The 23,219-nt window shown below is 33.3% G+C and overlaps 1 protein-coding gene across 1 annotated transcript; it reads right to left on the minus strand.

The window, feature by feature from the left end:
- Positions 1-2,492: 2,492 nt before the first annotated feature.
- On the minus strand, positions 2,493-12,082 carry LOC116121295 (probable disease resistance protein At4g27220). Its single transcript, XM_031407247.1, has 9 exons — positions 9,990-12,082; positions 8,987-9,905; positions 7,650-7,672; positions 5,062-5,184; positions 4,653-4,722; positions 4,097-4,197; positions 2,977-3,184; positions 2,609-2,668; positions 2,493-2,534 (listed from the first exon to the last, which is right to left on the minus strand). The coding sequence occupies exons 1-9, from the start codon at positions 12,080-12,082 to the stop codon at positions 2,493-2,495; spliced, it is 3,639 nt and encodes a 1,212-aa protein (XP_031263107.1).
- Positions 12,083-23,219: the final 11,137 nt, after the last annotated feature.

Raw genomic sequence — 23,219 nt, forward strand, 5'->3', positions numbered from 1 at the left:
AAGAAGCACTTGGAATCCTAGGCTGTTTTGTGGCTGGAGCCCCAAGATTTATTCAGGTATTTAGTTTACTTTATAGCAATGGTTGTTGTGCAGAGGCGTAGCAAGAAAATTCGATGAGGGGTGCAGTATTGAGTTGGGGATAAATATTAGTTCCCATCTCGAGTGCAATACACAAGAATGTGGGTAATTCCTCGACCCTACCGAATAGGGTAATGCCCGGTTTCACCTTGGCAGGATTTAAAGACCCCTAATATACTAGTTACAATAAAGATAGACTGACAACGAATTTAACAAACTTTCTCTCACAAACCATCCGTGATAGTTGATATTGGTTTCTGATGAATTAATCAGGCGGGAAAATTCAATAGAAACCAATTATCAGTTGTTACGTTAGGTTTGCGAGAGAAAGTTTGTGAGATTCGTTTGTCAGTGTAATATTGTCCTAATAGTTATGTATTGCTGCGCTCAATGAAGGTATTATTTATGTACTCTTGAGGAAAAAAATTATTTATCCCATATATGTAATACTAAAAGCAATTAATTAATTGTTTTGGTTATAGGCTAGTTCACATCAAGATGCTTAAGCTACAACGGATAAGACGGCACAGTGTCAGCACTTAACTTCTTTACTAAGTTGTGCGGCCTTAACTCGTCGGAAATGAGTCAAGCAGCCTACGCTCACACAACCTCACAGGCTAAAAGTATTTAAACGAGAGGAAGTATAGAGAAAATATAAACTCTGTATTGCTGGAATTCCAGTTATGAACTTTACATGGTGGAGTTGCCTATTTATAGGCTCAAGCTCCTCAAAGTAAATGTATGACTAATCTATGTGCTTCAGCATTAAGAAACCCAAGGTGGCAGCATTGGTGCAGCCTTGGAAACAAAGCTCGTGGGTGGCGAGCATTTACGCAACCTTGGAAACGAAGGTGCTTAGTTGCCGAACATGGCTGCTGAGTCGTTAACTTAGCTCTTAAGTCTGCTTCACCCTGAAGTATACTTATCAGTAAGCAACGTGACGTGCAGCATGCTTGAGTCAGCAAGCAGGCGGTCGGACAACAGGCTTTACAACGAGACTGAGAGGCAACGAAGACTGGTGGAAATATCCAACACAAGGCTGCCTCTACTGCTGAACAGTATATATTTTGTTAATTTCATTTTTTATAATTTATTTGTTAGTATATATATTTAAGGATATACGTTAAAAAAGACTACTCTTGAGGTCAATAGTTATAGTATTATAAAACGATGAAATTTTATTGAAATTGATTGATCAATGTAATAACTTTTCTTGGATACATTTTTTTTTTTAAATAACAAATAAAAAAAAAATCAGTATATGAAGAACCTGGGGCTTGTCCTATGGTAGGTGGCCATTTTAACGCTTCGTATTGTGTCAGATTAGGTAGACGTTGATGTAGGAAACGATTACGCCGGCGCCCATCGTATATCGGGATAGTCAATGTTTCTATTGGTGATCAAAAGACAAATAAAAACTCAATGCAACTGAATTGATTGAATTTTCGCAAATTCTATAAGCATATAATTGGTGAAAATTTGTGTAGATGAATCAAAATGCAAAGATGGCTGGACAGGTGGGTGAAACAGCACAGGATGTTTCTGAGAAGGCAAAACAAACACTGGAAGGACCATGGGTTCGCTAAGATACAACTCAGAAAGCTAAAGAATCATTGATGGGCAATGCTGAAGCGTCCAGAAACCGTCAAACAACATGCTGAGAAGTGAAGAAAAACATGAACATGAGAACTGATTACTGTTTTGTTCTATTATCTCATATTAAGTTTCACTTTTATATCTATATATAGTTTTTTTGTAGTAGTGCAGATGTCTCAGCACCGTAAGAAAGTGATGAACCATCTGTTTGAGTCAGCTAGAAAACATCGTTAACTAGCTCACTTTATATAACTGTTCGTATTTTAAGTTTAAACCTAAAGAAATTAGCTTATCTTCTTTGGTATTGGTGGTGCTATTCTTTATGGAGTTCTGATTTGAGTTCCCAGAATTCTCTGGGGCTGACAACAAGTTTCTTCGATTGAATGCATATCTACTTCATGTGTTTGTTATCACATTCAAGGCATATTCATTGAAAATATTCTCATGTAATTGGATATAATAACATATTTGACTTTAATTCTTTACGACAATAAGGTTAAAAGTGTCATACACCGAATTTATATAAGTAAATTTTTAATATATTGTAAATAAAATATTATATTATTATTTTTTTTAGCAAACCTCGATGGTACGAGGAAAATTTTATTATTGAAAAAAAAAATAACACCTAGACAGAGGGGGACGTAATGAGCCTTATCTCTCAAATAAGATTAATACAATAAAAAAACAAAAAGGAGAAAAATGATTATGCATGAATTACAAAGAATAAATAAAAAGCTTTACACACCATTAATATTTGTGAAAAATATATATACAAATCAAATTATTACAATCTCTGCATCAACATCTTAATTCTTTCAAAAGAAGTTCTTCGTCTTCTTTTTCTTGTCTTCTTCTTCCTACAAATCAATCACATTTAGGAGATTTTTTGACTTAATTTTGGATGGTTTATAGTTTATAAATAATTAATTACTTCTAAATTAGTGCTACCACAATCAAACCCTGGATGACCTCCATTGACATTCTCTGAATACTGGTAAAACCAACATAAACATGGGACTTAAGATTAACAAAACACGACAAAAAACTAAGTAATAAAATTTATTCAACCAAACTAGATATAGGCTACTGTTGCTTAAAGTTTCCGCCTAAGGACAGAAGACAAACAGATCAAAATGCTAAAAGAATAAAAGCAAAGAACAACATAGTACAGGAATAACTGGCTAACATCTATCTATATTTTCATTTAGGAGATGTGTATTTCTTTCGAGGTCTGTGTGTCTCTGTTTGAGATGGAAGAAGAAAGGTAAAGTTATTTACACATATATGTAGCTGTATCACCTGGATGGACAAGGAGCCAGGAACCACAGAAATGAGGGACACCCGATTGTTTGTTCCCCTCCGAAAAAGTGAAATTTGATCAATGAAACTCCTCCTTGACAGGGGTGGTGGAAATGGCAGAGGCACTATGAGAAATGCATACGAGTCGAACAAAAATTCATTGCAAATTAAATATATGAACACACATGAAGGGGGAGGGAGAATGACCCTGCAAGAATTCCAGAAGAATGATCTAGTATCCAACTGTTAATGAGGATGATGACTAGAATTACATACGACTCTCAACCTCCGAGGCAAGTCTGAATTTCATAATTCTATGCAGGAAAAGAAGAATAAATATCTCCACATATCAAACAATTGATAATAAACTGCACGCCTCACTTGGAATGTCTTGCGAAAAAAACACATGCACAACAAACAAAGCTTGTACTGGTACACAACCATTGTATGCATAAAGCTAAAAGGGAAATCTGATTTGAAATCATGGAACATAATTTCAAAGTAAAATGAAGGTAGAATATTTTACCTGAGGAATACAATAGCCATAAAAAATAAAGGTAGCATCCAGACATCCAAATACTCTTGTAATACTGCAATAAGGAAGATAAATATTTGTACTAATATGGTATAAATATTACAGGGGAAATTAATGCCATTTTTATTCTCACAATTGACGTGAACATAAAATATGGACAGTAAAAAATTTAGAATGTAATAATATTAGCAGTAAGCAAACCTAACAAAACTGATCACAACTCTTTTGCCGATAAGCCATGCGTGCCTTCTTGTTTTCCAAGTGAAGATTTACAAAAAGAATCTGGAAAATATATCAAAAAAGTAATAAGATGACCAGCAATAACTTCTCATAATATGTTAATATTAATTCACAATTCTCTTCCCCCAAGACCACCCCACCACAACCACAACCCCACCCCACCAACCACAACCCCACACCACCCACCCCCCCCTCTTCTCTTCTTAAAAAAAAAAAAAAAACAAGAGGGGACTCAGCTTGATAAGGATTGAGGGTGTTCTACATCACAACTATACCCAGAAAGATGGAGGAACATAATAACAGACAACCTGGTTTAAAAACTTTAATCATTGATAGGTCAAATACCTCAACATTAGAGGAGTGAGAGCAGCTATCACTATTGGAAAGATGGCGCCTAAAAGACCATGAGGGAATTCAGTCAAGTTCTGGAACCACAAAGTCCCACCCTGCAATAAATTCCATGGACAGAGCATCATACATTCTATGCTCCTATAGCAAAAAACATCACATTCAAAAAAAAAAAAATGAGACATATGCAGGGGAATGAAAAGCAAAAAGAGTTTCATGATGAGAATATTAAAGATAAAACAGAGATCTTGGCAACCAAATTAGAATGGTAAACTGTTTCATTCACTATAAAACTAATAATAAGACAACAAAAACTATAGAAATAAGATGTGTATTGTCATATGTATCTTATAAAATTTATGCTGCATGTTGCAAGAAGCATGGCCAAATTGTATGTTCAGAAACATATCAAGTCATTGTATCCAAAAGAAGTAATACAAATTGGTAACTCTCAACGAATTAATCTATGAATATCAAAGACGATATTACTATAGTACAGTTAATACTATATATTTATTGTTCTATACAAATATTTAAGCATGTTAGTGCTTACACGATCAAACCCTGCATCCCCTCCAGTGACATTTTCCGAATTCTGGTCCCACCTAAGAGAAACATGGGACCTGAAGAATTGAACAAACACAACAAAATAATAAGTACAAAATTTATTCAACCAAACTATATAATGGCTACTGTTGTTTAAAGTTTCAGCCTAAAAGACAGAAGACAAATATATCAAAATACTAAAGAATTAGAAAAAAAATAAAGCAAAGAACACATAATAGTACAGAAATAACTGGCTCTCTATATAGATTCCAGCTTTGAATCTAACTAAAATCCTCTAACCCACACTATCTATTCTTTCAGTTAGAAGATGTTTATTCTTTCTATGCTGTGTGTCTTGGCTTGAGATGGGAAAGAAAGGTAAAGTTATTTACAACATATATATAGCTGTGTCGCACCTGGATGGACAAGGAGGCAAGGCCACAGAAATGAGGGGCACCCCCTCGCTTTTGCTTCCCTCAAAAAGTGAAATTTGATCAATGAAACTCCTTCCTGACTGAGGTGGTGGCAATGGAGGGGCACTGTGAGAAGTGCATATGAGAGTCAAAAAAAAAAAATTTATTGCAAATTAAATATATGAACCAATGAAAGGGAGGGAGAATGACCCTGCAAGAATTCCAGAAGAATGATCTAGTATCCAACTGTTATAAGACATGAATAGAATTACATACGACTCCAACGTCTGAGGCAAGTTTGAATTTCATAATTCTGTGCAGGAAAAGAAGAATAATATCTCCACATATCAACATTCATAATAAGTATTGCAGCCTCACTGGAATGTCTTCCAAAAAAACACAAGAACAACAGAAACAGAAACTTATACTGGTACACGGACCATTGTGTGCATAAATGCCCTTACCAACCTTGACGGCATCAAAGACAATGATACAACATTGAGCATCAATAGATGATTTTTTGAAGAAACATTCAATTCAAGGAAGAATCATTCTTCCTTCTCTCTTTATGTTTGACCCCAAACCTACTTCTACTCCTACTCCTTTAAACAACAACAATCATGATCAGGAGTCTATACATCAGATACGGCTTTAAGACACCACAACATACCCCAATATTCTGCACGCTCTACACTCAAGTTGGTAAAAATGCCAACTAACTTAATTTGTTAATAGTTCATGTAGCTTGACAACCTCTCATAATTATTAACAAGCCAGTAATCCAGCATAACTTAAAATTCCACAATACATAAGGTTTTACAAATCCTAATCCAGATATCCTCTTCGGTCCACCTTCCACATAGATATCACACCTTCAAGAATGAAACTAGCATATAGTAGAATTACACTACTGCATTTGTGTTTTCAAGTTTTATTCTCTAGCGAATGTGTACTGACTAGAACTCCAAAGAAACGGAAGTAACTAGAGTCACAAACAATTGCAAGTGAAACGAAAAAGCAGACTTACATTTGGGAGATAACTCTTCTATCTTTCGCAGCTTAAGAAGTGCAAACCAAACAGGAAGCAACGCAAGTCGAATGCCAAAGTCGAAGTAGCAGTATTACCCACCTGAAAAGTCCTTATACACCAACTAATTAAAAAAACATCTCAAAGTGAATTTCATTCACCATGAAAGGAAGATATAAAAGAATTTAAAAGAAAAATAACATTTCAAAGAAGTTCCTATCTATAACAATGTTTACAATTTTATAGCGCTTTGTGACATTTCCTCTTTATGAACACATTTACACACAAAATAGCTAGAGAGAGCAAGCTTTACCAAGGGAAGCCAGAGAGATTATGGTAGGGATGTTTGAACAGGAAGAATCGACTCTTCACCACAGCAATCACTCCGTCACAAATGTTAACGTCTCCGCCGGGTCCGTCGTCTATTGAGCGGAGTGGAAAACGAAACCCATCGGCGGGTGCTTGAAGTAGGGCGACTCTGACGGTACTGGTGGTGGTAGCGTCGCGTGGAAGAGTGATAGAGCAGCGGCGCGTGCGGTGGAGAGTAATTCTTGTTTAGACTCTAATTTCAATTCCTAAAATTTTTAAAAAAAAAAATAAAATCTTTTTACAATTTAAGAGATTCTAATTTCAATTCCTAGAATTTTTAAAAATTAAAAAATAAGAATATTTTGAAACGTGGTTATGTACTATAGGAAATTTTCAAATAAAAATTAATTATGTAAACATAATTACTAAAATACACTAAATTTAATATAGGTATAAACTAATTTTTTTATGTGAATATTTTAATTGATAATTAAATATGACTTATTTTAAAAATAAATAAAACAGTATCCATCAAGATTGATATATTCACAATCAAATGAAATATTAAGCAAATCAAATTATCACAATTTTTTGTGTTTTAAACCATAATTTATACATTTCACTCTCACTTGGATCCGATTCTTCTGTCACATTCCGCCTACAAAACACATAAACTTATAATATAAATACCCACTTAAACTTTATTATTTAAAATGTATAATTTCAAATATAGAATGTAAAAATTTCACACAATTAATATAATGAGATTTATTATATAACATGATTTATACCATTTTCACTCTCTACTGGAATCCATTCTACTGTCTGATTCGTCTACAAAAAACTATAGCTTATTAATAAAACACCCTTGAACTTTATATTTAAAATGTATAATTCAAATATAGAAATATAAAATTATCAACAATTAATATATAATTTATTATTAATAATAGATTAAAAAAAAGGAAATGAAAACAATATTCAAAATAAAATTGAACTTATTATAATTTTATTAAGAAAAGAAACAAATTTTTTATAGGATTAAGAGATTTAAAAAAAATAATAAAACAACTTATTTGAAAATTAATTATAAAACAGTCAATTTAGTGTGACTTTGTGTTTCTTTTGGGTAAGAATTGAGAGTGAATTTCGAAAAGAGGTTTTGTATGAGGCAAATGTTTGTTTTAATTGGTTGTGTAAGTAGCAGCTATAAGTATTGTGTTTAAACAATCACAAACTAGAAACATAAAGAAACCTAGAAAGAACAATCCCATCCCCCTGTTTGTGAAAAAGATGCATAAAAAAGTCAAAACATTACCAACCGGCCCTGTTAGCTTTTAATATGCTAGGCTGAATGTTGATAAGCTTATTCATTGTATCTCAATCTTAAAACAATGGATAGGGTTCTCTGTTGATTTATGTCATATTTATATACATTTATTCAAATAAAGTGCATCAATGAAAGATCATCAATGCAAAATGGTAAAACTTTACAATATTAATTACAACATGTAATGTAGCTCTTTCATCATTAACTACATATCTGTTCATTGAAGTAATCTGCACTGTGGCATTCAAGTTGCCATTCCACGTTCTTCATCCACGCTCCTCAAACACTTGGTTAAGCTTGGGTGCACTTGCTCTCCATAACCAAAGTTCTTCATTTTTTCACATCCCCATAACCATAGCCTCTCTAATGCTGGGTATTCAATAGTAATGATCCAGAGCTAAAACAATGAGTTGTCTAGAATAAAGGTCCAAGTAGTCCAAACTAGGAAACACTATCCTCTCTATTGATGCTTCTTTTTCTCCTTTCTCTTGTGACTATTTCTTCTATTGTTGAGCAAGAAGCTATTCGAAGCCTTTTGAGCTTTACCAGGCATTTGACAATGGAAGGGTGAAGAGGTTTTTTAATTTACGACATGAATCTATCTTATAGAAGTTAGGTTTCCCAAACTTGGGGAGGTTATGGTTGGTCTAACTCCTCATCCAAGCTTCTTCTTCTCAAAGATCTCTAAATTATCGCAATTAGTATAACTATTTCTTCCAGACAAATACGGCTTGGAGTAGACTTGTACAACATTTAACATGTTGGGCACCCAGACACTTTTAAACGTTTTAATTTACTAAAAGATGGGGTGGGGTGGAGGTTGCCCATGACATAGTTCAACCAAGTTAGGGTTAAATGCATATGCAATTCCTCTAAATTGTGGAAAGTTGAGTTTAGTGTCCATTCCATTGTATTTAGGAGATACTTTCTCTGATCACATGATCTGATATTAAAGACTTCAATGCATGAATGTTGATAAAGTTATTCATTCAATCTCAAATCTTAAAACACTTTACCTTTGTTAGCACTTCACTTTCTCAACTTGGTCACCATTATCCAAAGCTCATTCCTTCCTTTTAATCTAAACACAAATCAATTTGTATTAATATATACTGTTACTCTATTGAATTGAATGTCATATTTATATACATTTAATTCAAATAAAGTGCATCAATGAGAACATCATCAATGCAAAATGCTAAAACTTTACAATATTAATTACAACATGTAATGTAGCTCTTTCATCATCAAGTACTACATACCTGTTCATTGAAGTACTCTTGCACTGTGGCATTCAAGTTGCCATTCCAACGATAATGCAATTCTGGAAGCACTTTGTTAAGCTTGGGTGTCACTTGCTCTCCATAACCAAAGGTCTTCATTTTTCCACATTTCCATATCTCTAGCCTCTCCAATGATGGGTATTCAATAGTATATGATCCAAAGCTAAAACAAGTGAGGTTGTCTAGATTATAAAGGTCCAAGTAGTACAAACTAGGAAACACTATCTTCTCTATTGATGCTTCTTTTTCTCCTTTCTCATTTGTGACTATTTCTTCTATTGTTGAGCATCCCCATATTTGAAGACTTTTGAGCTTCACCAGGCATTTGACAATGGAAGGGGTGAAGAGGTTTTTTAATTTATCACAATCATTTATTTGTATAGTAGTCAGGTTTCCCAAACTTGGGGAGGTTATGGTGTGGTCTAACTCCTCATTCAAAGCTTCTTTCTTCTCAAAGATCTCCTCTAAATTATTGCAATCATCTATATCTATTTCTTCCAAACAAATAAGGCTTTGGAGTAGACTTGGTACAACATTTAACATGTTGTGGCAGTTCCACACTCTTAAAATTTTTAATTTACTAAAAGATGGGGTTGGAGGTTGTCCATGACATAGTTCAACCAAGTTGGGGTTAGAATACATATACAATTCCTCTAAATTGTAGAAAGTTGAGTTTGGTGTCCATTCAAATGTATTTAGGAGATACTTTATCTCATCACATGATGTGATATCAAGATACTTCAATTCATTGAACCCTTCTTCAACTAGGTTATGGCTAATACTCTCTAAATTAGCAATTTTCTCTAAAACTAGATACTCAGTTCTTTTGAGCAAACCTTTAACCCAATCATGTATTTTTGAAATGTTGGTTTGTGAGACACGCATATTTCTTGAGTATCTACTCTTTTCCAAATAATTATCATTATATTTGGTATAACCTATTCTTAATTTAAATTTGGATAGGTTATTTGGCAATACCAACAATTTTGATGAGAGGTCAAGGTTTGAAATAGAAATCTCTAAATGAGTCAATCGAGACAAGGCTTCTAACTCAACAAGATTGGCATTGCTTTTCAAATTCTCACTTTCAGATTCCCATTGCTTAAATCTATTAATGTACAACTCCTCTAACTTTTTAAGTGACGGTATAACGCCACGAGGTATTAGTGTTAACTCCTCACAATTATTCAAATCTAATAACCTGAGATTATTTAATTGGCTAAAGGAAACAGGGATCTCTTGAATAGAAGATTCGGAAAGGCTAAGAATCTCTAGTTTATTTAGACTTCCGATCACTGATAGGTCCCCTAAATTGCAACCACTAAGATTTAGTGTTCTAACAGTTAAAAGAAATGAAAGTGATTCAGGCAATGACCAGAGTTTAGTTTGACTCAAATCTAAAACTTTGAGATCTTTTATTTCCCGAAAGAAACAACTAGGGACAACCAAATTTGTATTTTCTTGTAGTAACAAAGCCTGTAATTTTGGACATTCCAACCCTTTAGGTAGCTCCCTAATATTATTTGTCATCAATGAGATACATGTGAAATTTTCAAATGTATCTCTATTTGACCACTCTTGTAAACCAAGGCCAGCTTTCGTCATAAATCTATGGTTGTATTTAGGAGCTATCACTAATGCAAAATCACGGATAACATCATGCATTTTAACAAACTTTTCACCATCATCAATTAAGAGAAAAGAAGAGGTGATGGTACTTACAATACCAAATATTCTATCTCTGATATCTTCTATCTTCTCATCGATGTCTTCAAACCACCTTAAACCGATCCCGTATCTAACCAAATCTTCAATTCGAATTTTGTAATCCTCTGGAAATAAGCTACAAAATAAGAAAAGTGTTTTTGCCTCCACACTTTCGAGATAAGTGAAGCTCAATTCCAGAGAGGAAATAATGTTTTTTTCCGTTCCTGGGATGTTTGTTGGGGTGGACCTTTTAAGTTGTCGCAAAGCATCCCTCCAAACAGTAGTGTTCTTGTCCTTCAATGCTCTTGCTATTGTCACAATAGCAATCGGCAAGCCATCACATTTAGCAGCAACATCTCTTGCAATTGGGTTTATTTCAGTTGTTTCGACATTCGAGCCAACAATTTCTCTAAAAAGAACCCAAGATTCTTGTTTCGATAAAACTTCAACTGTAAATATCTTTTGACAAGTCATTTGAGTACACGCAGTTTTGCTTCGAGAGGTGATAACAATTTTACAACCACGATGATCATTCCCAAGAGGAATACCAATGTCATTCAATTCAATTCTTTCCCAAATGTCATCCAGTATTACCAGGATGTGCTTCTTCTCCTTGATTCTGTCCCACAAGAAACGTGCTCTTGCTAATTCAGAATTAGTCGGCAAAGACTTTGTTACACCTAACATGTCAGCAATGTCGCCTTGAATCTTCATAATACTCGGGGTTTGAGAGACAACCGCCATCACTACTTCATCATATATCTTTTCTTCTTTTGCTTGTTGGCCAATTTCTTTCACTAGCGTGGTCTTACCCACGCCGCCCATCCCACATATTCCAATTATGCTGACATTATGATCATCAATTAGCACCTTCACGATTTGCTTTTTAATTGAATTTCTAGATTCAAAAGTGCCTGAAGAAAATAACTTCGATGACGATATAATTCCAGCCGGAGGAGCAGGACAAGACACACTCTCAAACTTTTCCATTTCTTGGAGCCGATTAGAAATCTCCAGAGAATGCTTCTTTGCCTCCTTACTAAATCGATAACGTTGTTTGAGATTAATGCACCACCCTTTGAGACACCTCTTGTTGGCTTTGTCATCTTCCAAAAACTTTTCAGTTTCTGCGGAAATCTTATCCGCTTCTGCTATCCAGCTTTGAACAGTAGCGAAGATGGTTTCTCCATTTCTTTCAGCAAATTCGATTTTCTGTTGCACCATGTCTCTGCTATCTGCCAGCTTCTTAGCTTGCTTTTTCAAGTTTTCAATGTTGTCGTTGTAATGAACCAAGTAACCAAGTTGACCGCCAGCAGCTACAAACAAATAGTCCACGACCTTCTCGGCAATTAAAGAAACAAATTCCATGGCCTTTTTTTTTTTTTTTTTTTTTTTTTAAATTTTTTGGGTATGAGAGAATTCTGTTGAGTGGTTGAAGGATAAAATGCAGGATTTGAAGCAAGGATTTGGGAGAAGTGTTTGGGTTTAGTTTTAAACAGAGAAGAGGAAAACACAATCAGATGAAAGGGTTAATGAAAGAATGAATGGTTGTGTGCTGTGAAATGATAACAGCATAAAAAGCAAAGAAAATCTGAATGAGAAGGAGAAGCAAGGTATGTAATTGATTCCATCCTTAATTTGCCTTTGCTCTCAAGGTTGCTTGGTTCCATCCTTGTTACAAGATCATTCTTTTCTTTAAATAAATGTTATGAGTTAGAATCTGTAAGAAAGAGATTTATGGAAATATTCTTGTTCTGAATGACTGGTTTGTCTCCCTTAAAGAAAAGTACTAAAACAAGAAGGAATATATAAAGCAAAGAAAGGTGAATGATGTGAAGAAGTAAGGTATGAAATTGATATTGAAAATAATGCTCATTCTTTTCTTTCAACAAATTAATGTTCTTGGTATGAATTGATTTATTCTGTATAAGAAAATAAATCTTTTAATATTCATTTAGGCAAGAAGATAATGGTGAAGCATCAAAAGCAATCCTTTCATTCTTCATTTGCCTTTGCTCTCAAGCTTGCTTCAGTCTTTTCTATTATAACATGTTCAGACTTCGAATCTGTAAAGTATTCGAAATCAAATATTCTTGTCTTCAACAAGAGAAGATCAACGTACGCTTTTTTAAGCTTGAACATGAGGATTACAATCAAGGTACATTAATTTTAGCATATAAAAATAAGATCCTTAAAAAAACAATCACGTAATCCACAAAAGCAGTTATAAATGCCCTTAATATTAACTTTGACTTTGAATTGAATTGTTCCAAATTTGTATTGATTAAGGCTTAATTAGCTTCACGGCTATTTGATTTACCTTCACCAATTTTATGTTCTTTAACTTACGTACCAATTAATGGCTTGAATTTTACATTCAAATTACCAACTTATTTCTTATTTCTTATTTCTAAATAATGTTAGTATTCCTTGAGGCATATTAATCCCAAAGTAATAAGGAGTAAGATTGCGGTTACTGAATCCTGAAGGAATTGTATAACCAAGAGGGTCGATTACCGAATTCGTCACATCAATATTAATTACTGAAAAAGTGAAAAAGAAGGAAGGAATTTATATATGCAGAAGGGAGGTATACGTAATTGATGTTGAAATGAATATGCTTTTGCTTGCTCTCAAGCCTTCTTGGTTCCATCCTTACAACAATTTTTTATTCTATAAGAATACAATATTCTTGTCTTCTAAAAGAAATCTAGGAACATTCTTGTCTTGTGAAAGACAAAATGCAAAGCAAGTTTATGTTGTTTAGATCATCCTTCTTCTTCCTCTGCAAAAAATATTTAACCAACTTTAGATTGTACAGAAACATAAGAAGAATGATATTTGATGTTTTCAACAATTAAGGCCTCTATGTTCTGTTGATTTAGCACTTGTAGTCGAAGTGATACCATTGCAGTTAGAATCTAAGTTACCCAATATTACTACCACCTATTTGCCTAAACGAGAAACTATTCAACACTTGCTCCAATTTTCAGACTCCAGGTTCATTGATATTTGATGAGCGTCGGCCCCAGACCATGCTAGCAGTGCAATAGCAACAATTGTTCAATTAAATTCAAAAGATATCCTAGATTACGTAAGGATAAAAGTTACATGATACCTGACTCATTAAGATTAACAATTCTTTAAGTTTAGGACTGTAGAAACACTTGAGACTGGGCTACGAAAAAGATATGCAAGAATCCTAAGTGTAAAATAAACTAAAATACCTTAACTCTGAGCAATGGTAATTTGATCTCTGATCTGTCAATAATCTTCTTGTAGATCTCTCTATGCAATTTCTGACCTAAAATAAAATGAAGTTATAACAATATATACTATTAATGTATAGGCATATATTACACTAGCTCCTGGAATTACAATCACAAGAAAAGTCAAAATAACCCTTAACACTTTTTATAAAATGTTCAAGAACTGAATTTTGGTCATTGGGATTGTAAGATTCATCCTTCAATACAATTTGTGTCATAAAATTGTGTTAGCCGTATAAAGATCTTCAAAAGATGAAAAATAAATAAATTACGTTTGCATGTTCGAAGGGCCTCAAGAAGTTAAAGGTATCTTGGTTGGATGATATTGATTAACCTATACCACAATGCATGAATTTCAACTCAGTGAAAACAAATAAAACAATGATACTGCCTGTTAAAAAGACAAATTAATGTTGTTTTTCCCAATAAAAAACCTTTTTGTCAAAGAGAAGCACATGCTTTGGCTTGGATTCTCCATCAATCAATGATGTTCCAATTGAAGAATTTCTCTAATAGGAAAATGAAGAGAAAACAATTAGAAGAATTAAAGAGGAAGCAGAGCTTACCCTACATAAAATTCAAGCAAGGAACTGGAAATTAGTCTCGAAATTTCGGTTTCCGGATTCACTAATGAAATTTCATGACTTAGCCTCAGATTTCATTACCAATAAGCAAGCTGTGATTTAATCCTTCCTGCATAAAACCACAGCAAGGTTGAATATGACCACCTCCAGACTTGTTAAGCAACATGGAAAAGAATACTCTTTTTAAGTTTCAAAATTATAAAAGATTCCAACTTTTTCTTCTATGGGCTTCATGGGATTGGGATGACACTAATTAAGGAATCCAATTGATACACATGATTTCTCTTAAACTTGTAAAGCAACTCTCATCTGAATAACAAAAGTTTTAGGATAATGTATATTCCAGAACTGAAATGAATGTAAATATCAAATTACATAGCAACGCATCAAAGCTGAGCATAATGGAACCGGCTTGCCAGTTGCCAGATGCTCTCATAATCTATTTCACAATTCTGTTGTCCTACACCCACCAAAAAAAAAAAAAAAAAAAAAAAAAAAAAAAAAAAAAAAAAAGAAGACATCAGTTTTAAATCCCTGCAGTAAACATGGAATTCGATAAATTTAAAGATAAAACACCTTAAGAGAGAGTTCTCAGCTGGATTTTACGTTCAACCGATTTGGAAATTAAGAAGACTGCAGAGGTTGATGCCATGTTGTTGTATCAACCTGCATATCAGATCAAATTTAAGTTGCATGTGTATCCTTCTTAGCCTGTCAAGCTGTCAAAATTTGATTGAGAGTTTGAAACAAAGCTGCCGTCTGATGATATGTTTACACACCATCAAATAAGTCCAGTTCCATAAGAGTTCTTGAAGTTTATCAATCAGCTGAAACTGGATAAAAGTAACCATCTGGAAATTAAGCCACATTGCTCCACTGGTTAACAAGCCACTTCATCCATGTAGCCAAGCAATGCTTTGACAGGTGTTCCAATAAATCCGCCTACAAAACAATGCAATAATCAGATAAAGGTTTATAGACTAAAAGAACTTATGTCACTATCTGCAGTAGAGTCAAAAAGATGAACAGCCATAATAAAAATCACAAATGAAAAGATAATCACAAAAAATAGGGTAATATGTCAAGATTACTGGTAAACATTTTACAGATTTGATAGAGAAGAGATTGAAGTTTGTTACTAGCAAAAGGTTTAGGGGGAAAAAAAAACATTCTAGTCTTGACTCAAATAAGCTGTGAGTAGCACAATGGCCGGTTACACTTTCGAATGACCACTTCCGGTTGCTCAACAGGTGGTGTATAGGTTGCTGTTGTAGGTGGAATGAGCTGATTGGCAGCTGAGGTTAAAGCATTATCAAGCCTGATATGTTGCATAAATTCGAGACTCTAATTAGTAAGTTTGTACATGGACAAACAAATTAAAAACAGAAACATAGAAGAATGAAACTTACAAATCCTGTCTTACTTCTTTTCAACGAAGCTAATAATATGAAATTTCATAAACGAAAAATGGTTCAAAGGCGCAAGCAAGGTTTGAAGGATGATTATATAAAGCTCAAAAGCACAGCTTGCTCAAGGGATGATTCACACCATTGAGGAGTTGGAGAAAGAAAAGGAAAGAGAAAACTGTAAATCTACCAGCATATAATTGTGATTATACCTGAGGGGAAGAAACAACTTTAAAGATGAAAAGTGACAAAAAAGACTATAGTGCCTGAGCCGCACATGAACCTCATTTTGACAATAGACCCAAATATTAATTTGGCTACGGTTTTATAGAAAGTGGATTTGCAGAAAGTTTCCCTGCATAGGATACTTTAAAGCATTTTTTGAACAGTACCTGTAGATATTTCAATAATGTAAACATTATGTTATAGGATACTTTAAAGCATTTTTTGAACAGTACTGTAGATATTTCAATGATGTAAACATTATGTGCTTCTTCAATCAATGAAAATAACAGCTACTGACCAAAAGTAAATAAATAAAAAGAAAAAATATTAACTGTGACAAAGTTGGAGTCTCATATCTTAGTAATTATGAATTATAAAAGAAAGTTTAAACCTGAAAGCAATATCCATTTAAAAATGCATGAATTATTAAGCCTCTTCGGATGTTTCTTCAAACATGTAGCCTATAGCACACCATAACCAAATCTCAGCAACCACAATAACACTGACATATTATTAAAAACGAGTAAGAAAATATGTCAACGGATCCTCAGAGTTCACAACAAAATGCTATAGAGTAGGAAACAATAAAAAAAAAAAAGAGATCATAATACATCACCTCAAGCCCAACACAGAAGGGCAATTCTGCTTCTTTATCCATCTTATCGGTTGATGAATCTTTATTGTCCAAGTATACTGGTAATCAAAACATCCATACTTGAAATCCTTAAGAGTACGACCTCTTTTGAAGCTTCCAACTTAGTTTCTCCCACAACATACCTGGGAACTGGTCATACACCTTAAAATCTGGGCATATTTTTCAGAGTTTCAATAAATAAAACCCTTAATCAGAATGAAACAGACCGTAAACTTTAAAACATAATTCTTAAAGATTAGAAAGGAATAAGACAGCAGTATGTGCATCCACAAACACAAATATGTGTATAGAAACAAAAAATCAAAAGAAGCCAAGAAGTTAAGCAGCATTAGCATCATATGGACATCGAGTCTAAACATTAGGCAGTAATTCATAGCAACAATTACAAACACTTGAAGCACCAATACAGCAAACGGAGCAACAGTTAGTAACCAATAAAGTAGATTGATTAGCACAGTTAACCAAACTCACAGCTTAAACACTCCCCAGCCTTCTCCACCATCACAGCTTCAACACAATCTTGCCCACAACTATCCTGAACACTTTAATAAATAATAATGAACAACCCAGTTTAATCTTTACACATTATTATGTTATATATAACCACAGAGACTAACAATAAGAATTTAAAAAATAAAAAAATACCATGGTTGCATTGTTGGTGTTGTTCTGGTTGTGGTTATCTTCACTGCCCTTATCTTCTTCAAAACCAAGTTTTTCATCCCATTTTCGAGTCATTTGATACTTTTTTATCAGCTATTGCAGAAAGAAATAGAACTCAAATAAATACACAGTAATATAACATTAGACAGACAGTCAAGTCTTAATTGTAAAGAGGAATAATGCATGGTCCAGAAATATATGTTTGAATCAACAGATTTGAGGACAGAATCTGGTATTTTGACTGGCTTCTCCCTCCTCAGTGGATCTTTCGTTCTGAATGTGCATGTAGACCACTCACTGTACATTCCTTTGCAAGTATATCTTTTACCATCAAATTCCAATTTACTATTGCAAATTGGGCATCTCCCTAATGGTCCCCTAATGGTCCATAAAACAACATGTCTTGGCTGTTTCAATAACATACATGGTTATTATATAGATGAAAAATATGTAAATTAGTGGATGTTCTAATTGAACTTACCATTTAGTGACAACAACAGGATTTGGGCAGAGGAGTCTTGGTCATTGACTTCAAGAATCTCAACCATTTGTTCAATAGAAAGATTAGCCTCAATAGCTTTACAGAATTCTTCAAACTCCACATCTATAACATCAGATTCTCTAGCTTTTCCATTACTCTTGCCATTGTCATGGTCTTGCTTCGCCTTGTTTGGAGATTGCTCAAAAGCAATCCTAAAAGCTTGCACTGTCACATTGGAACGTCATTAAGTGATAAATAAATGAGTCATTCAAAATGTATAAGAAATTTATTCAGCTACCCCAGAGATTCAAAATTTCAGAGAGATGAGTTGACACATGTTATAAATAGATAAACAAATGGTGACAAAGAAAAGATTACCCTAATTCAAACTTATAATAATACCTACAACTATGGTTCAAACAGTTGACATTAAACAAATATTCGAAAGTTTAACAATCCACAAATAAAAATCTGAATTTGATTAAATGAACATCACAACATTAAAATATAAATAAAATATACAGCTAACCTCAAGATGCTAAGCTGCTTCAGAAGTCAACCCAACCGTGGCGACAGCTATCAATCCTCCCTACAGAGCACAACAAACATCCTAAAGAAAATGAAAAATAAAACCTTAATATATACAGTACCGTAAACAGTGAGTAATAACAGGACTTGTACCAAAATTCCACATCTATATGTCATTCCAGTTACTCAATATCATAACTCATATTTTCATAAGAATTTCAAACTTCTTACTTCTAGCATAATAATTCTGTATTTTCCACTATAAATTACAAATTTAAAGTTAAATCTGGCATGCATAATCTTGTAATTCATAAGCATATAATATTGAACTTTACTAAAACCTCCACATAGCAATTTAAATTAAAATTAAATACATGAGAGTGCGACCTTCCAATCCCCAGTGAAAATATCACACTTTTCTTCTCCGCTATCTGGTAACAACCATTAATCACTTCAATCACATAAAAAAACTCACAACACGCTTATAAGTCTCAGAAGACTAAACAAAGATATAAGATTCTATTACCAAGCAGAAGGGCCACTAAAGAAGAATAAATGGTAATGGATCAATACAAAATGCCATATCACAAAAATTTGCACAACCACTAACCTTCATTAGTATCGCGTTTAAAACAAAAAACAAATAATCAGTGAAACCCATCAAAATTATCAGAATTACAATCACGAAATAATTATTGGTTTGGAGATATCATAATGGTAGTACACTCCCAGTTGAGTTAATGACCTGGAGCATTGCAATACTAAAAAAAGCAAAACATAAAAATGTAAAAGTATAAAAAACCCAACCCCAACAAAACAAATTTGGTTAATTCGTTACCTTTTTGAGGCGTATCATTCTCATCATCCGGCTCTGAAACATTGAAACATCAACAAAAGAGACAGCTCATTAATTGTTATCATGCACGCTATATTGAAATAAAGACAAAATCCCAATTCTGAGAAGCCAAAATAGTTACCTTTTTCAGGCTCCATATTCTGATCTTCATACTCTGAAACATCAATAGTAAAATTATCAGGTGGTGTTGCTTCTGCAAATTTAGTTTTAGCAACAACGGGCGAGGTCTCTAGATCAGGCGATGAAAAGTCTAGGGAGCTGAAAAATAAAAACCTAAAAGCTAGACCCATCAAGAAAATTAAATGATAAGAATCAGAACCCACTTTTGTGTTAAGAGTCTTCTCGTGGCAACAACTTTAATGGGCCAGGAGTTCCGGATGAATCTCCGACTGGGAAGATGAAATTTCTCTGCAGCTTTGGTGGGAAAATGAGAGAGACTGCGAAACTGACTTAGAGCGGGCAAATCTGTTTTCCGGTGAATGTGAAGGAATTAACACGTTTCAGGCTTTTGTATTTGAATGTGAATAGTCTCTGTTTATTTTATGTGAAAATAAATAAAGTTTTGATTAGAACTTTGGAGGGCCCAGTTACGTGATGAGGACTGAGGAGTGTCTAATAATATTTTGAGTAATACTAGCCTTACAAAGAGGTATATAAAGAGTCATACAAAGAGTCAAATCCAGCCATTGAAAGAAGGGAAAAAGAGAGAAAGAAAAAGGTAATCATGAATTTCAAAGGCTGGATTTGACTCTTTGTATGGTTCTTTGTATGCCTCTTTGTAAGGTTATTATTACTCTAATATTTTAACATGTCAAGACCTTTGGATGCCCCAATTATATAATACCACGTGTCTAATAATATTCTATTACGTCAAAATAAAGAAATTTATTAGAGTTTCAAAGTTGTTTCTCATGATTATACATATACAAAGAGCACGTACAATGTAACAAAATAAAAGCTTATTATACCATTCATGTTCATGTTATTGTTAATATATGTAAACACATACAACGTTAAACCCTTTCATTCACATAAATGTAGTAAAAGACATACAACGTATAAGACCATTGAAATAAACTAAAATACTTTTAAGTCTAAGCAATGGTAATTTGATCTCTGATTTGTCAATAATCTTCTTGTAGAACTCTCTATGCGATTTCTAACCTAAAATAAAATGAAGTTATAACAACAATTACAATCACAAGTAAAGTCAAAATAACCCTTAACACTTTGTACAAGTGTTCAAGAACTTAATTTTGATAATTGGGATTCATGCGAGCTGTGATTTAATCCTTCCTGCATTAAAACCACAGCAAGGTCAGCACTGGCAACAGGATTTGAAATTCAAAGAACAAAAAGCAGAGATACAGTCAAAGATAAACTATTTTTTAGTAACACAAACTCGATACATGTTTGCGTAATGAAATGAATAAACAAAAAAATGGATAGAGTTACATTCTTAAGAAACAATTTAACTTTGTCCATTTCTTGGACACAAGTATACACTAAAGGTGACACTGGCTCAAATCAATAAAGGATTTCTTTTACGTATAGATTAAAAAATAACGGCAAACTTAACCACAAAATATCCTTAAGAAAATTTTTATCAATTATGAATTGCTTATAAACTTATTGACTCTATATTTTCTTATTCATGGTTTATTTGTAGACAGAACACCAGGAAATGGTATGGATCTTCCTCCTCTATAAGGACACAGTGGAGTAACAGGAATGCCCAACATCAAATCAACATGCATGAGCCCTCTTCCTCTACATTTGGGTATTTGCATATGTTCACATAGAACTTATACGATCTGACATGAAAAAATAGTTGTAACTTGCATATTTATAATAGGTATGCATGCATAGATGTATGTCCGAGTATTATTACATAAAAAAATCTGAGTATTTTAAATGGCTTAATCATTGAACTTCAAGAACAGAAAGGATATGAGAATCCACCAATGTAAAGGTTTTCTGTCTTAAATTTGCTGATAAACGATATGTTGGATTGAATACGTTCTTAACTTATATTTGATTCCTATGTATGTAGTCCACCACCATTTTCACATCCATGTATGAAGTTTTTTTGAGAGTATAGCTTAAAACTCGTTTAACTCTAGGGATGCTTACACTTACTGAGTTGAGCTACTATGTAAATTCAACAAGTCGAGGTTGGTTAGCTTATCTCAACTCGCTTACAGAGCTAAAAAGTTATCAACATCAACAGCGACAATGGCGATTAAAACAACAACTTACTTATTGATCAGAATACATATAAGTGATTTGATGTTGTACTTTTTAATCCTAGCTTCACCTCTAATTTGCTTTTATACACCAAAAGTTCCAGGAAAACTCTAGCTAATTGTATGTGGCAATGCTATAACAAGAATTGCTCTATATTGACAAAGATTTCTACAAATTCTCCAAGTGACTATATCTGAAGGCATTGTTTATTTAATCACTAATAGCTATATAATTTTCATGATAATAATCACATGTCCAAGGCATGTTTATTGAGCTCATCCCAGATTGGATCCAAAGGTTTATTTGTTTTACTTTATTTTTTAATTTTCTTAGCACATAAATTGTTTAAGTTAGTTTATAAAATATTGTAGATGAAAATGCCATGGCAAGACAACACTCCACCAACATCAAACTTTCATCCGTTTAATTGGAGTCCACAAAAACAAGGCAGTCTAGGCCAAACCTACAGTCTTCTCAATGCTTCAAATTCAAGGTATAGACTGAATCAAACAATAAATTTTCTATTTATTTAAAGCAACCTCATATTTGTTTTTTTCTATCAAAATAAATAGGACTGTAGTTTTCACATATTACCAGGTACTTCAAAAACTCACCTCATGCAAGGAATGACAAGAAGTTGAACAAATGTGAGCACTAGAACAATAGGATTAGTAAATGGCCAAAGGAATGCTCATAATAAAACCCATATGTGCATTAGCATGCATCTGGCTACACTAGACAAAGAATATAAACTGAAATTTTTAAGAAAACATTCTTTTACAACTACAATTTAAGAAAAAGCAGTAGAAAGATACTAACCATCTGTTGCAGTCATGGAAGCTTGTATAGGCACAAGTTGAGCCTGGGGTCTAAAACTGATTAAGTGGGGTCCTGCTCAGGCATTGCAACACCAGAATGATAAACTAATTAAGCTTCTCAATCCAATTAAGTACATATAACTAAATTCAGGTAGTGACTTTTTCTATGCTTCTTTGAACTATTTGACAACAATCTCACCATATGTAAGTAAATATTCCTCACAAGCATTTCATCAAACATGTATCATGAGATGCCTTTAACTAACCCATACCATATAAAAACACAAAACTGCTTCAAAATTTTAACATGTACTCAACACAACACAATCTTTTATTCTATCTCTTTTTTATTTTACTCTTCCATTTTTTAAAGTAAAATTTTCATAGTAAATTAAGATTTTTAACACAATATTACAAGAAAATCAATAATTAACATATTTGGGACAAGTTCTTCGACACAAACATAAGTAGTATTTTATAGTAGTTTTATCGATTGTGTTAGTAGTAATAAATTTTAGTATTTTTTTATTTTATTTTTTGTGTTTTCAGACAATCATAGCAAATACGTCTTCATTTTTCGCATTTTCAAGTACTGTTTTTAGAGAAACATACAGTATAGCATTTTCATTTTTTGCATTTTCTCATCATTTTCAACATTCTCAAAAAAATAAAAATAAAACAATAACACAAAATTCATAATAACGCACTTAATATAAGTGTTAGTACTTTAAGTTTAAACCTAAGGAGACTAAACTTATATATGTTCCTATCAA

This window comes from Pistacia vera, unplaced genomic scaffold (genome assembly GCF_008641045.1).
Source record: "Pistacia vera cultivar Batoury unplaced genomic scaffold, PisVer_v2 Contig971, whole genome shotgun sequence".
In the NCBI taxonomy this organism is placed as follows: domain Eukaryota; kingdom Viridiplantae; phylum Streptophyta; class Magnoliopsida; order Sapindales; family Anacardiaceae; genus Pistacia; species Pistacia vera.